The following is a 15428-nucleotide window of genomic DNA, read 5'->3' as shown; positions in this document are numbered from 1 at the left end:
GATCAGAGGAGCATGCCTATTATATTAGGTGCTGTGGAACACAGGCAGGATGCTGCTGCTGCACTCGTCTTGCTTGTGGGCTTCCTAGAGGCCCCTGGTTGGCCACTGTGTGAACAGACTGCTGGACTTGATGGGCCTTGGTCTGATCCAGCATGGCCTTTCTTATGTTCTTGTATTACAACACTGGAAAGATAAAAGCCCACCTCTAGTAAATCAACGGATTGAGGACCTTAAAACTCTATCAATATTTGAACATACGGCATATAGACGGCAATTGCACATGGACTTGTTTTGAGATATTTGGAAACCATTCACAGAAACCTATGTCTAGATGCGCCACCACTGTTATTATATTTTTGTCTTTATGTATATATTCTTAAGGTTTTTTTTTTGGTTTTCTAATCTGTTGTGGGGGTTTTTTTGGAAGGAAATAAAGAGAGAGAAAAAAACAAGAGACCACATGATGCATGTATAAACAAGTTGCAAAACTTATCAAATGTGAAAAATCTAACAAGTCTCTAAATCTGAGGCTCCCTTTGAGTGAGACCCAGGCCAAATGGTGCTCTCCCCCACCCCGTATATACACTGTGGGGGGTAAATGTTCTTACTCTCTTTTCTAGCATGTGACCAGGATATCGCACACCGGCATAAGTGTGGCAGCGAAGCAGAAAAATTCTACCCTAACCAGTGCCTGCAGAAAAAATGCTGCTACCTTAACAATACCTGCTATCATCACATCATTGATGGTGAGACAAAAGCCTCTCTAGACAAATGAGTTCATGGCATAACTAATGCACAATTGCTACTTATTTGCTGTGCAATAATTGGGCATCTTCCTTCAGCACTTGTGTTTCAACGACATCCCTGTTCCTCAGGACCTGTATCTATGGGAATTGGTGTAGAACAGTAGCTAAAAGAACAAGCGGTAGTCTTGGAAGTCACTAGCTGTCAATAGGGTTGCCAGGTTCCTCTTTGCCACCGGAAGGAGGTTTTGGGGGTGGAGCCTGAGGAGGGTTGGGTTTGGGGAGGGACTTCAATGCCATAGAGTCCAATTGCCAGAGCAGCTATTTTCTCCAGGTGAACCGATCTCTATCGGCTGGAGATCAGTTGTAATAGCAGGAGTTCCTGGAGGTTGGTAACCCTAGTTGCCAGGTCCCTCTTCACCACTGGCAGGAGGTTTTTGGGGCCGAGCCCAAGGAGGGTGGGGTTTGGGGAGGGGAGGGATTTCAATGCCATAGAGTCCAATTGCCAAAGCTGTCATTTTCTCCAGGGGAACTGATCTCTATTGGCTGGAGATCAGTTGTAATTGCAGGAGATCTGCAGCTACTGCCTGGAGGTTGACAACCCTAGAGAGAAGAGTATGTTACCACCTCCATGTCTCTTTTTATAGCAGGGATATTTCTTAGGGGAAGGGGCAGGCATCCAAACATGCAACCCCACTGCCATTATCTGCAGTCTGCAGTGCTCACATCAACAGAGCACTTGATCCAGCAGAATGAGGCCTGTCCTGCAGAATCCAGAACTGTTTTAGCCGTGCTAGGACTGCCAATCTCAGGCAGGGCCTGGAGTTCTCTGAGAATTACAGCGGATCTCCAGCTGGCTGAGAGCAGGTCCCCTGGAGGAAACGACAACTTCAGAAGTTGGGCTATATGTAGGGTTGCCAGGTCCCTCTTCGCCACCGGCGGGAGGTTTTTGGGGGCGGGGTTTGTGGAGGGGAGGGACTTCAATGCCATAGAGTCCAATTGCCAAAGCGGCCATTTTCTCCAGGGGAACTGATTTCTAATGGCTGGAGATCAGTTGTAATAGCGGAAGATCTCCAGCCAGTACCTGGCAGTTGGCAACCCTAGCTATTGGGGATCACATCCCTGCAGATCTCCCTCCCCAAACCCCACCCTCCTCAGGCACCACCCAGGAATCTCCCCAGCCAGAGTTGGCAACTCTAGTCCAAGGTCAGGATTGCTGTGAGCTGATGGGACAAGCCCCCTTTCCAGCTGGGCAGGAATGCCAGCTGCTGCGTTCACAACCCACTTGGGGCTTTCATCCAGTGTTGCGTGAGGGATGCTATATCTATCTATAGCCCCCTCCCTCGACCATTACACCTCAGCATCCTAGCGAGGAGTCTCCTTCATCAAGGCTGATGCTTTTCTTTGACAGGTGCCACTCAACGGCGCAACGCAGGGATCCTCGGCGGAACCTGCGTCATGGTGGTCATCCTGGGCGCGTGTCTCTTTTATGGCTGGTAAGTCGTGGGGCCTTCAGGACCGGCCGGCAGCATTTGCCTCTTGCGCTGGGTTGCAGGGTGTGGAGTGTGTGTATAGGGGAAGCTGGTGTCCATTCTCAGGCCATGTGAACAAGATTAATCTTTTGCTTCCTCTGGGATTGCTGCTATTAAACAAGCGGCATCAATGTGAACAAAAAGAGTTGGTTTTTATATGCAGACTTTCTCTACCACTTAAGGGAGAATCAAACCAGCTTACAATCACCTTCCCCTTCCTGCAGCAGACACCCTGTGAGGTAGGTAAGGCTGAGAGAGCTCTAAGAGAGCTGTGACTAGCCCAAACCCCGCCCTCCTCAGGTTCCGCCCCCAAAATCTCCTGCCAGTGTCGAAGACGGGCCTGGCAACCCTAATGTGGATCCCAAGCTGCTCAAGGCTTGATTTAAGGAGCTAAGATCGAGACACCATATATTATCTGACCAAGGAAGGGAGGGGTAAAGACAGGAGAGCCAGCGTGGTGTAGTGGTTAAGAGCAGTAGTTTGGAGTGGTGGACTCTAATCTGGAGAACTGGGTTCGATTCCCCACTCCTCCACATGAGTGGCGGACGCTAACTCCTACACATGAAGCCAGCTGGGTGACCTTGGGCTAGTTACAGCTCTCCCAGCCCCACCTACCTCACATGGTGTCTGTAGGGTTGCCAGGTCCCTCTTTGCCATCGGCAGGAGATTTTTGGGGTGGAGCCTGAGAAGGGCGGGGTTTGGGGAGGGGAGGGACTTCAATGCCATAGAGTCCAATTGCCAAAGCGGCCATTTTTCTCCAGGTGATCTGATCTCTATCGGCTGGAGATCAGTTGAATTAGCAGGAGATCTCCTGCCACCACCTGGCAGTTGGCAACCCTAGGTGTCTGTTGTGGGGAGGGGAAGGTGATTGTCAGCAGGTTTGAGTTTCCCTTTAGTGGTAGAGAAAGTCAGCATATAAAAACCAACTCTTCTTCTTCTTCTCCACATTCACTGGCAGTGAATTACTCATTGAGTAAAGGAGAACATTTATCCACCCGCAGTCTATTATTGCCCATTGACATTATCGTAACAGAATGTAATTTACAAAATGAAACAGTAGTAACCGCCAATCAGCAGGTACAAAGGGAAAACACAAAATGCAGATATCAGAAATACACGGTGCATGACTAGAAATATCAACTAGTCACATCTATCAGTATTCTTGTTGCTTTCTAGCCCGAATGGGCGTGCGTGTGTGGTTTTCTTGTGTTTCCAGTTTTGTTCTTGTGGATTCACCCATCTACTCTCTCTCTCTCATCTTTTGGGTTTTTTAAAAAATGCTGTTGGAGAAGCTGCTTTGCCATGATGTCCATGATAAGAATTGTGGTAATTTGGTTGAGGAAGCAGCAGCCATATTTGCTAGCGGCTCAGGGCTGTAGAGGCGGAATCCCCTGATATGTCATTCCATTGCAAATAAAATAAACCAGCTGGGGTTGATGAGAAAGGGGAAAGGGGAGAATTAACTGTTTTATCCGCCCTCCCCAATTCCATTTCTCGAAGCAAAATGCCTCCTCTCTCATCTGCTTGAAGACCTGGTAGGGAGAAAAGGCATCCAAATTGTGTCTGTCTCTCCCCTATGGTGTCCAAATCAGATTCAAAAAGTGTGTGGGTGTGTTAAGTGCTGTCAAGTTGCTTCTGACTCATGGCGAACCTATGACTCAATGTCTTCCAAATTGTCCTATCCTTAACAGCCTTGCTCAGGTCTTGCAAACTGAGGGCCGTGGCTTCCTTTATTGAGTCGATCCATCTCTTGTTGGGTCTTCCTCTTTTCCTGCTGCCCTCAACTTTTCCTAGCATGATTGTCTTTTCCCGTGTCTCTTGCCTTCTCATAATGTGACCAAAGTACAATAGCCTCAGTTTAAAAGGTTAAGACAATATAAATATAAAATATAAATATTATTTGACCACTGAGGAAGGCCAATGAGTCGAAATGCATCAGGTCAGGGCCAGTAATGGTCCTTTATATACATGTACATTTGTGAGGCTATTATTTGGGTCAAGATAAGAGCTGTTAAGGAACATTGTAATAAATTTATATTTCCCTATATTTGTTTATATTTATGTTTTTAACCTATCGACCAGGGGTGGGGAACGTCAGGCCCAGGGGCCGTATAAGGCCCGTGTAATCATTTGGTCTGGCCCTTCATGGGTCCGGGCAGATCTCCAGCTCAGAAGGATGCTGCCCTGCCTGAATCTCTTGGGCACAGGTGGGGACAGCAGAGCTCAAAAGCGAGTCGCTCTATGTGGCAGACACTCAGAGCCGTCTCCGGTCCTGCCTCTTGGCTAAATGTTTGACCAAATATAGCAGGCTAATTTTTAAGTTGATAATTTTTTATGGCCTGTGAACGATGTTATAAATGTCCAAATGGTCCTTGGCAGAAGAAAGGTTCCCCATCCCTGCTGTAGACATTGGGCCCATATATTTATAGTGCCTTAACTTTTTTGGTTTGTTAATTCCCCCGCCCCAATGTCATGAGCAACTTGGCCCTCACTCTTGGGTAGGCTTGCTGCAGGGGAGAGAGAACTGGATTCTTGCCCGAGCTCATAAAGACCTGTATTCCAGAGAAACACACATCGATGCTGAGCCCTGACTTGGTTCTTCCCCTTATAGTAAATTTAGAGAGTTCCAAAGGAAAGAAAAACTGTCTGAGGGGCCAGAGAGTGAAGGCAACATAGATGATTACCTGGTCAAACTCTTGGATGACGAGAGTATGGCAGAATCAGAGACCCAAGACGGAACTGCATCGCTACAGGGGGACGAGTCTTGGACGCAGCAAAGAAGACCCTCGAAGCAGGTGGGGTGGAGCCCAGAGCCCCTGGAGCTGGAGGAAGTACGGTTGCAGCGGCAATGGACTCCAGAAACGACCCCGGAATCAAGCCCCGAACCACCGCCTCTGAGCCTCGAACCACCGCCACTAAGCCCCGAACCACCACCGCCAGCTCTGGATGCACCGCCGCCACCCTCCCCAGATGCGCCGCCACCACCCTCTCCGGACGCACCGCCTCCCGCCCCGGCTGAACCGCCGCCGCCATAAGAAGGAACACTGGTAACGGAGCAGGAGCCAGCACCGATTGTACAAGAGGTGGCAGAATAACAACCCGCTATTGCAATCCCTATGTACCTTTACTTCTTTCAATAAAAGAGTTTAGTTTTATGTTTATTGAGGTAGTCTTAGGTCATTTATGCAGGGATGAATCCGCTCCTCGCTCAATGCTGATTTTTTAAATCCGACCCTTAGACTATTCACGGTCCCCATGCAAGAGGAGAAAGTCAAACTAATTCCACCACCACCCCACTCGCCTGCTCCTTCATTCCTTCGTTTGCATAGCCATTAGCAATCATTGTTTGCATAGCTAACCCCAGGCTGTGATTCTTCATGCTTCTTTGAGCGGATGCTTCCAGGCGGGGATGGAGCAAATACAAAAGGTTGTGTTAAAGGAGCTCTTAAGAAATGTGAAGCAGGTATGCGCTGGCTTCCCAGTGACTTCTAGAATGACGGTTCAGCATGAAGAACTCAAAATATATGTGGGGCACTTCAGCCTGGAACACACTGTTAATTACCAAGCATAAATGGTCTTAGACTCCTAAGTTTGTATATCCCCTTCTAGGGATCCCAGGGGCTTAAGTTCCTTACCACCCTAGACTGCATCCCTTCATCACACCCAACCAGGGCTCCTGTTTTACAGGAGCTGTATGTTGAGCACAAAGTAAACCAATTTAGCTTTCTGGATCATCATGGGGGAAGAATGAATTTCTGGGGCATGTAGACACATGGAAACATAGAGCCGGAAGGGACCTTAAGTGTCATCTAGTCCAAAGCTTCTTAAACTGTGGGTCGCGACCCCCATGTGGGGTTGCGTAACTGAATGTGGGGGTCGCGAAAAATTTGGCAACGGTAAAAGGTTTCTTTATGATTTATTATCAGTAAATGTTTGATTTGTATACCTATTTTATATACCTATATACCCGGGGTCGCTTACAAATTTCTCGGGTGAAAAGGGGTTGTGAGTGGAGAAAGTTTAAGAAGCCCTGATCTAGTCCAACTCCTTGCTCAATTCATAGCTACCCCCCACTCCCCCAGTGACCCTTGCTCTGTGTCCAGAGGAAGGCGAAAACACCTCCAAGATCCCTGGGCCAATCTGACTTGGAGGAAAATACCTTCCTGACCCCAAAGTGGTGATCAGCAGGAAAGGGCCAAGAGAGGAGAACATTGGTTCATCCCTTCCTATCCCCCATCTGCCTAATTTCATAGTCACCGAATCAACATTGCTGTGAGATGGTCATCTAGCCTATGCTTTAAAACCTCCCCAAGAAGCCTGTTCCACCGAGAAACCTCTTTAACTATCAGGAAGTTCTTCCTACTGTTTAGCCTAAAACTCTTGATTTAATTTCAAGTCATTGGTTCTGGTCTGACCTTCTGAGGCAACAGAAATCAACTCCACTCCATCCTCTATATGACAACCTTTCAAATACTTGAAGATGGCTACTATATCACCACTCAATCAACTCCTCTCCAGGCTAAACATACCCAGCTCCTTCAACCTTTCCTCACCAGATTTGGTCTCCAGGCCCCTCACCATCTTTGTTGCCCTCCTCTGGACCTGTTCCAACTTATCCACATCCTTCTTAAACTGTGGTGCCCAAAACCGAATGCAGTACTCCAGGTGTTCAAGTCACAAGAGCCCCACCAAGGGGGCAAAGACAAAATCCCCGCTTCCCCAGCACTGCAGCCAGCTTGCAGTAGAAATAAATGAACAAAGACTATGGTACCGAAAAGAAGAGGTTTTTGAAATGCAAGGTGGAATTCACACAAAACTTCCTTGATGCAGAGGGGGGCATGGCTGCAGGTCAGACTGGGGAGAGAGGAGTCCGACCTTCTGGTTTGGCCTTCGATGGGCCAAAGGTCTGCTCTGGTGCTGGCAGAAGAATATTATCCGTGCTGGTGAGTTCATCCATCCTTCCTGTAGGATCCTTCCGCTGATCACATGCTTGGTGCAGGTGGTCACCTACGAAAAAGAAAGATGGGGATAGAATCGAGAACGGAATGGTAACAAGATCCTTCCATTTAGAACCCTATAGCAGGAAGGGGCACTGGACAGTGAAGCATGGGAGGGGGAGGCAGGAGGTGAAGCTAGGGTTGCCAGCTTCCAGGTACTAGCTGGTAATCTCCTGCTAATACAACTGATCTCCAGCCCACAGAGATCAGTTCATCGGGAGAAAATGGCCGCTTTGGCAACTGGACTCTATGGCATTGAACTCCCTCCCCAAACCCCGCCCACCTCAGGCTCCACCCCAAAAAACCTCCCGATAGTGGTGAAGAGGGACCTGGCAACCCAAAGTGAAGCTGAATACACGTCATGGTCCAGAGTTTGTATGTTTGCTTGTTTGTTTTTGGTAAGGATGTGTCATTTTTCAACTGGCTTCTGTTGCTCTCATCTGAGATTTGACAGAATCAAACAGATGTTAAGGTCCGAATGTACACCAGGCCAGGATTCCCCTCCCCACGACTACTTTAGTTCTTTGGAAGGGATGGAAAAGGGATCACACAAATTCCTGAAGGATGGACCCATCAATGGCTATCAGCCATGACGACTACAGGAGAACTCCCCATCCTCAGAGGTAGGGTTGCTAGGTCCCTCTTTGCCACCGGCGGGAGGTTTTTGGGGCGGAGCCTGAGGAGGGCGTGGTTTGGGGAGGGGCTTCAATGCCATAGAGTCCAATTGCCAAAGCAGCCGTTTTCTCCAGAAGAACTGATCTGTATTGGATGGAAATCCAATTGTAAAAGCAGGAGATCTCCAGCTAGCACCTGGAGATTTTGATGGTGGAGCTTGGGAGGGTGGGTTTGGAGAGGGGAGGGACCTCAGCAGGGTATAATTGCATAGAACCCACCCCTCCAAAGCAGCCATCTTCTCCAGGGGAACCGATCTTGTTCGTCTGGAGATCAATCATAATTGCAGATCTTCAGGTGTCCCTGGAGGTTGGCAACCCTACCCACCAACCATGCCTGATGCCCACCTCTCATGCTTAACAACCCCTCTGTTTCCACAGTCCTGATAAAAAGGAGGTTATGGATATATCACTGAGCTGCCCCATACGGCACGTGGGCCAGCCTGTGTTCCGCTTGAGAGGCCAAAAATTGAGCAGACCTGCCTCAGACAGGATACTAGAATAGGCGGGCAACGTGGTAACGGGCTGGGGGCAGGTGGGAAGCGTCTCTCGTTTCAGTCAAGACAAAAGTAACATCTGCTGTCTCTGGTTTCAGGTCAGGAAACATTAAAAGTTTGATGAAGGTGCTGAAAGAGGAACAAAGGGGAGAAGGGAAGTCACCAAGAAGAGAAAGAGCAGAGATGTGGTCCTCCAAGCATGTAGAAGAATATCAGATGGATCAAAGGGAAGATCCATCTAGTCCAGCACCCTCTTTGCAACAGTGGCCAGCCTCTGGGTAGCCCAAAAATGGGGTCTAAAGACAGTGGGCTGTCCCTAGCAAGTAGGGTTGCCAACCTCCAGGTACTAGCTGGAAATCTCCTGCTATTACAACTGATCTCCAGCCGATAGAGATCAGTTCACCTAGAGAAAATGGCCACTTTGGCAATTGGACTCTATGGCACTGAAGTCCCGCCCCTCCCCAAACCCCGCCATCCTCAAGCTCCGCCCCCAAAACCTCCCGCCAGTAGTGAAGAGGGACCTGGCAACCCTACTAGCAATTAGTTCTTAGAAGTATGCCTCTGAACATGGAGGTTCCATTAAATTATCACAACTGTCTTTTACGCATGGCTGTTTCACTCGCCATCACCCCTCCGAGCACTTCGGGTCTTTGTGTTGATTATGCGTGCCATTTGCGACCATCAGAGGTCACCTCACTCCCCCCCGCCGCGTTTCCCCACGTTTTGCCCGCGTTTTCAGAGACCTGTTTTACTTTGAATTTGAAAACGCACCCAAAATGCGGGGAAACGCAGAGGGGGGAGCGAGGCGACCTCTGACAGTTGAAAACGGCATGTATAAATCAACACAAAGATCCGTAGTCTTCGGAGGGGTGATGGTGAGTGAAACAGCCGGGCAGTGGCTCTTCAGAGCAGGGTTGCCAACTCTGGATCAGAAAATTACAGGAGATTTGGGGGCAGAGCCTGGGGAAGGCGGGGTTTGGGGAGGGGAGGAGCCTCAGCGGGATATGATCCCATACAGCCCACCCTCCAGAGCAGCCATTTTCTCCAGGGGAACCGAGCTGTGTAGTCTGGAGGTCAGCTGTAACGCCGGGAGAGCTCCAGGGCCCATCTGGAGGTTGGCAACTCTACTTTGGCAACCTTTCTGAGTCCTGCTACCTGGGATCCTCTCACTAGACCAACCAGGAACTGAACTTGAGAACTTCCGCATGCAAAGGAGATGATCTGTCACTACGGGCCCTCCTAGGGTTGCCAGGTTGCCACCGGCGGGAGGTTTTTTTGGGTGGAGCCTGAGGAGGGTGGGGTTTTGGGGAGGGGAGGGACTTCAATGCCATAGAGTCCAATTGGCAAAGTGGCCTTTTTCTCCATGGGAACTGATCTCTATCAGCTGGAGATCAGTTGCAATAGCAGGAGATCTCCAGCTACTACCTGGAGGTTGGCAACCCTACAGCTAAGGCACCTCTGCCTTTAATGGCTGCATAGGGAATTTGCAGTGGGTCATGGAGGGGGCGGAAAAGCTGCTCTAGGCCAGGCTGCTAATCTCATTGTCCTGTGTTCTGTCAATTAATCTAGAATTGCTACCAACCCCAAACTCACAATCATAAATGCCACTTGGTGGTGCAAACGGTTGTCAAGTTGTAACTCACTTATGGCGACCCCCTGTGGGGTTTTCAAGGCAAGAGACCAACAGAGGTGGTTTGCCATTGTCTGCTTCTGCACAGTAACCCTGGACTTCCTTGCTGGTCTCCCATCCGTACTAACCAGGGCCGATTCTACTTAGCTTCTGAGATCTGACAAGATTGGGCTACCTGGGCCATCCAGGTCAATGCAAATACCAGTTTGAAGCCCCATAAGTGAGCCATGAAAAGATGGGGAGGGGAAAACATCCACCTTTTTACTGTTCCTCCATGACCCTAACTGCAGCTAGTGACAGAGTGCTGAAAAGGGGGCCAAAGGAGCAACTGTCCCAGGTGAGCTGATCCAGACACCATAAATTATCTGACAAAGGAGGTAAAGGCAGATGTTACTTCACACACCATAAATTATCCGACAAAGGAGGTAAAGACAGATGTTACTTCACTCACAACATGTTCAGATGACCGCTAATGTTGCCAACTGACCACACAAAAAAGTGTGACCTGTCCTTGTGCTTTTCAGAGCGGCTTGATGAACAGTTTTTCACAGAAGGGAAACGTTCCCATCGAATATCAAGTGGCTGTTATAACGCATAGACTCAATGGCTTGTTTATAGGGTTGCCAACTCCAAGTTGGGAAAGTCCTAGGGATTGGGGGCAGGGCTGTCTTAACAGCATTATAGGCCCTGGGGCCAAGCAGTGCCCTGGGGCCCCTACCTACACAGCCATTCACAGGAATAAAAATGTAAATGGTCAGTAAAATTAAAGATATATTTATTGGTACTTCCAACAAAATCATTGTTCAAACATTTAAAAAAACATGCTGTACAGCAAAGACTAATCAACACATGCGTTTGAACAATACAACATGATATTTATAGTTTGTAATATTTATAGTTTAGTATTTATGTATTCATTGACTGCAAGTCACAGCATACATAGATTAGCATAGGGGCCCTATACTGGTGGGGCCCCTGGGCGACTGCCCAGCGTGCCCATCACATGATCACATGAAGCTGCCTTATACTGAACCAGACCCTGGGTCCATCAAAGTCAGTATTGTCTACTCAGACCGGCAGCGGCTCTCCAGGGTCTCAGGCAGGGGTCTTTCACATCACCTACTTGCCTAGTCCCTTTAACTGGAGATGCGGGGGATTGAACCTGGGGCCTTCTGCATGCCAAGCAGATGCTCTACCACTGAGCCACAGCCCCTCCCCAAGATCCCTGCCCCATGCATTAAGATGGCCCTGAATTTGGGGGGGGGGGAGCCTGGGGGAAGGTACAATTCCATCAAATCCACCCTCCGAAGCAGCCATTTTCTCCAGGGGAACTGATCGCTGTAGTCTGGAGGTCAGTTGCAAATCCAGAGGATCACCAGGCCTGACCTGGTGGCGGGCAAAACCCCACCAGTTGAAAAACTGCCCCTCTTAACGGCCCCAGGGATCAGGCCCAAGGAAATCAACCAGGGGGCACGTCCGCATTACCTTTATGGTGCTTCCCGGCTGCTCGGCACCGTCTTCATGGCCAGCGCACTGGTCTGGCGCCTAGACCAAGTCCGCGAGATCTTCCTGGCGAGCCGTGCCAACGTGCCTCCCTTGGCGCCATAGTCCCTCGCCAGCTCTTCGGGGGCGATCTCGATATTGCCCGTGTACCACATGATCCAGCCCAGCAGGCTCAGAAACACCAGCACTGCCCCGGAATATATTAAAAGGTCCCCAAAATCCCGGCCTCGGAGGCGCAGCCGGGCAAAGATGCCGGTCAGGAGAGCTGCCGTGCCCGCAGCGTCCATGAGCACTGCGAAGACCAAGGCCAGCCGGCAACGGCCCAGTCCGGAAGACCCCATGGGATGGGGGGCCAGTTGGCGGGAGCCCCTTTCTCCAGTACTTGGTTTGGAGGGGTAAGGTGCGGGCTGAGATTAGATGGGGCGGAGGGGTGAGAAAGGCAAGTGGAGGACTAGTTACCTGGGCGGGAGACAGAAGACAGGTCCCAGAGCAAACCAAGCAATTTCACAGGGTACGAGGCCAGTGTACGACTCACAGACAAAGCCTGGTGAGTTGGTTTTGGGGGGGGGGAAGAGAAGAAAAGTTGAAGGGCCTACCCAGGTCCAGGGAAGGAAGAGAAGGAGCGCCCGGTAGAAGAGATCTGGCAAAGCTGTCCAACCAGTTCTGGAGGGGAGGGACCAACACAGGTATCAGAGGAATTAACTCTACCTTCCCCTGAGAAGCCTGGAATCCTGGCCCCCAGTTCGGCTCTTCCTGATAACTGGTATTAAACCATTTCCAGGGGACCCAGCTTTGCCCACGAGATCCCTGCCCCTGTCTCGCGCAGTTTACAGTAGAGCCCTCTGGCACCTTGAACGGCTAACAAAGTTTGAGTTCGAGCGTTAGAGCGCACGGACCAGCGCCTGCTCGCTGTCAGACACCTGTGGCCTGCCGTGGATCTATCTTAAGTGATCTCTCCGTGCTAGGATTAAAGAAGCGTTCATCCGTCAGCTGCCACAAGATTCCTGCGTCCTTTGGAAGCCTCAATTCCTCGGTTCCTCGAACTCTCCTCCGGGTAGCACAACTTGCTCTCACTTCCGAGAAGGCACGGCAGGCGGTGCACCTTGTGTCCCCCCACCCCGAGAAAACCCAGGAGTCCTACCCTTCTCCTTTCCCCTCCCTTCCTGGCAGGCACAGCGAGGCCATAAAAAGAGCCTCACCCTTTTGGAGAACTTTGCCTCTCCAACGCATACCTCAAGCGTGCGTTTGTCCAATCCGTACGGCGCCGCAAATAAATTTTAAAAAGCTTCCTGCTTACCTTTGCGCTATCGGCCAATCAAGAGTCTGGGAAAAAAGTTGGAAGGGGTGTGGGGAGGACACTGGGTCATGGGTGTTTACAGCAGCTGAGGTGCAGAAATGCGTTGCGGGTGTGTGTGTTTAAAGCAGCTTGTGCAAACACTGTGCCTCTGCCCACGCAGTTGTACTTCCTGCAAGGCTTCTGCCCTAAAACACAATCCCCAGGGACTAAACTACACTGAACTGAGAGGGTCTTTCTGCTTAGGATCCCACCGAGCATCTTTCCGCTGCCCAGTTCCTATTTCAGATTTGCTATTTCTAGCCCGCAGAAGAATCTTTCGTTTCCCAAAAAGTCACAGTGTGTTGGCGATCTGGGGAAGTGAGCTTCCCACCCTGCAAGAAATGACATAGAATACTTTTTCTCAGGGAGACAATGCACATAGTATCATAGAATCACAGAGTTGGAAGGGACCACCAGGGTCATCTAGTCCAACCCCCTGCACAATGCAGGAAATTCACAACTACCGCCCCCACACCCCCAGTGACCCCTACTCCATGCTCAGAAGATGGCCAAGGTGCCCTCCCTCTCATGATCTACCTACGGTCATAGAATCAGCATTGCTGACAGGCGGCCATCTAGCCCCTGCTTAAAAACCTCCAAGGAAGGAGAGCTCACCACCTCCCAAGGAAGCCTGTTCCACCAAGGAACCGCTCTGTTAGGAAATTCTTCCTAATGTCTAGATGGAAACTCTTCTGATTTAATTTCAATCCATCGGTTCTGGTCCGACCTTCTGGGGCAACAGAAAACAACTCGGCACCCTCCTCTATGTGACAGCCCTTCAAGTAGTTGAAGATGGTACATGTATCATTCACAGCCTTTATCCTTGGTGTGTTTTTGTGATGCCCTGTCCTTCGACCCTTATGCCGGCTTCTTTCCCCCTCCTGAACTTGGCGTCCTGACCTTTCTGTTCTTATTGCTCTGGCGATGTCTGAATTAGGCCTTTCCGGTCTCCTCCATTTACTGTGGTTAAGAGTTCCCATTGCCACCTCCAGATGGGTGAGATTTCTGTATTTTCACAAAACCCAATGGATTTCCACTATTTTAGACACTTCCACTCCAAACAGCCCTTAATTTTGAAATAAGACGCCAGTTACCCTATGTGTTTACTACAACACATTTCTCTCCAATGGGGACCCAAAGCAGCTTACATTGTTCTCTTCTCCTCTTTTTTGTCCTCACAGCGACCCTGTGAGGTAGGTTAGGCTGAGAGAATGTGACTGGCCCTGTACCTGGAGGTTGGCAACCCTAGATCGGAAGGATGGGATTGGAAGCAGAGGAAGGCAATGGCAAACCACCTCCGTTCACCTCTTGCCTTGAAAACCCTACCGGGTTGCCATAAGTCAGCTGCGACTTGATGGCACTTTACACACACATATCCCATGGAGCCCAGCACATATGAATAGGAGCCAGCTTTAAATCCCACCCTACTGATCCCACCATGATTGACGTCCGCTCTATTGTGCTAGTTCGACAAACACACACAAAATGCCTCTCTTTCCAATCCCATCCTTCCGATCTAGGGTTGCCAACCTCCAGGTATTAGCTGCGGTCTCCTGCTATTACAACTATTCTCCAGCCAATAGAGATCAGTTCACCTGGAGAAAATGGCCGCTTTGGCAATTGGACTCTATGGCGTTGAAGTCCCTCCCCTGCCCAAACCCACCCTCCTCAGACTCCGCCCCAAAAACCTCCCACCAGTGGCAAAGACAGACCTAGCAACCCTATTCCAATCCCACCACGACTGACGTCGGCTCTATTGGGCTAGTTCGATAAACACACACACACCAAGTGGAATAAATGGCAGGGCTGAAAATAGGGTTACCAACCTCCAGGTGGTAGCCGGCGATCTCCCGCTATTACAACTGATCTCCAGCCAAAAGAGATCAGTTCACCTGGAGAAAATGGCAATTGGACTCTATGGCATTGAAGTCCCTCCCCTCCCCAAACCCCACCCTCCTCAGGCTCCATCCCCAAAACCTCCCGCCGGTGTCAAAGAAGAGGGACCTGGCAACCCTAGCTGAAAACTATACCACATTTTTAATACTCTACTGTTACCGCACTAGGTATTCCCAGCGATGTATTACGAGACACTGTCCTTCAGTGTTACTCCTCTGAAGATGCCTGCCACAGCTGCTGGCGAAACGTCAGGAAAGAAAATACCAAGACCACGGTCACACAGCCCGGATAACCTACAAGAACCAATGAACTCTGACCGTGAAAGCCTTCGACAATATGTTGATGTATTAAGAGTTTGAAAACGTTATAAAAAATACTGTTCGCACTTTATTGTCGAAGGCTTTCACGGTCAGAGTTCATTGGTTCTTGTAGGTTATCCGGGCTGTGTAACCGTGGTCTTGGAATTTTCTTTCCTGACGTTTCGCCAGCAACTGTGGCAGGCATCTTCAGAGTAGTAACACTGAAGGACAGTGTTCAGTAGTAACACTGAAAGACACTGTCCTTCAGTGTTACTACTCTGAAGATGCCTGCCACAGTTGCTGGCGAAACGTCAGGAAAGAAAA

The 15428-nt window shown here is 49.8% G+C and overlaps 1 protein-coding gene across 1 annotated transcript; it reads right to left on the bottom strand.

The window, feature by feature from the left end:
* Positions 1-11557: 11557 nt before the first annotated feature.
* TMEM238 (transmembrane protein 238) lies at positions 11558-11939 on the bottom strand. Its single transcript, XM_056863737.1, has one exon. The coding sequence runs from the start codon at positions 11912-11914 to the stop codon at positions 11558-11560; it is 357 nt and encodes a 118-aa protein (XP_056719715.1). The 5' UTR covers positions 11915-11939.
* Between the last annotated feature and the right edge of the window lie 3489 nt (positions 11940-15428).

Source organism: Euleptes europaea, chromosome 18 (assembly GCF_029931775.1).
Source record: "Euleptes europaea isolate rEulEur1 chromosome 18, rEulEur1.hap1, whole genome shotgun sequence".
Classification (NCBI taxonomy): Eukaryota; Metazoa; Chordata; class Lepidosauria; order Squamata; family Sphaerodactylidae; genus Euleptes; species Euleptes europaea.
This window is presented reverse-complemented; position numbering and strand designations above follow the sequence as displayed.

Bases quoted from the DNA above. Each gene is read 5' to 3' on its own strand.
- TMEM238 (XM_056863737.1), bottom strand. From the start codon at position 11,914: ATGGGGTCTTCCGGACTGGGCCGTTGCCGGCTGGCCTTGGTCTTCGCA.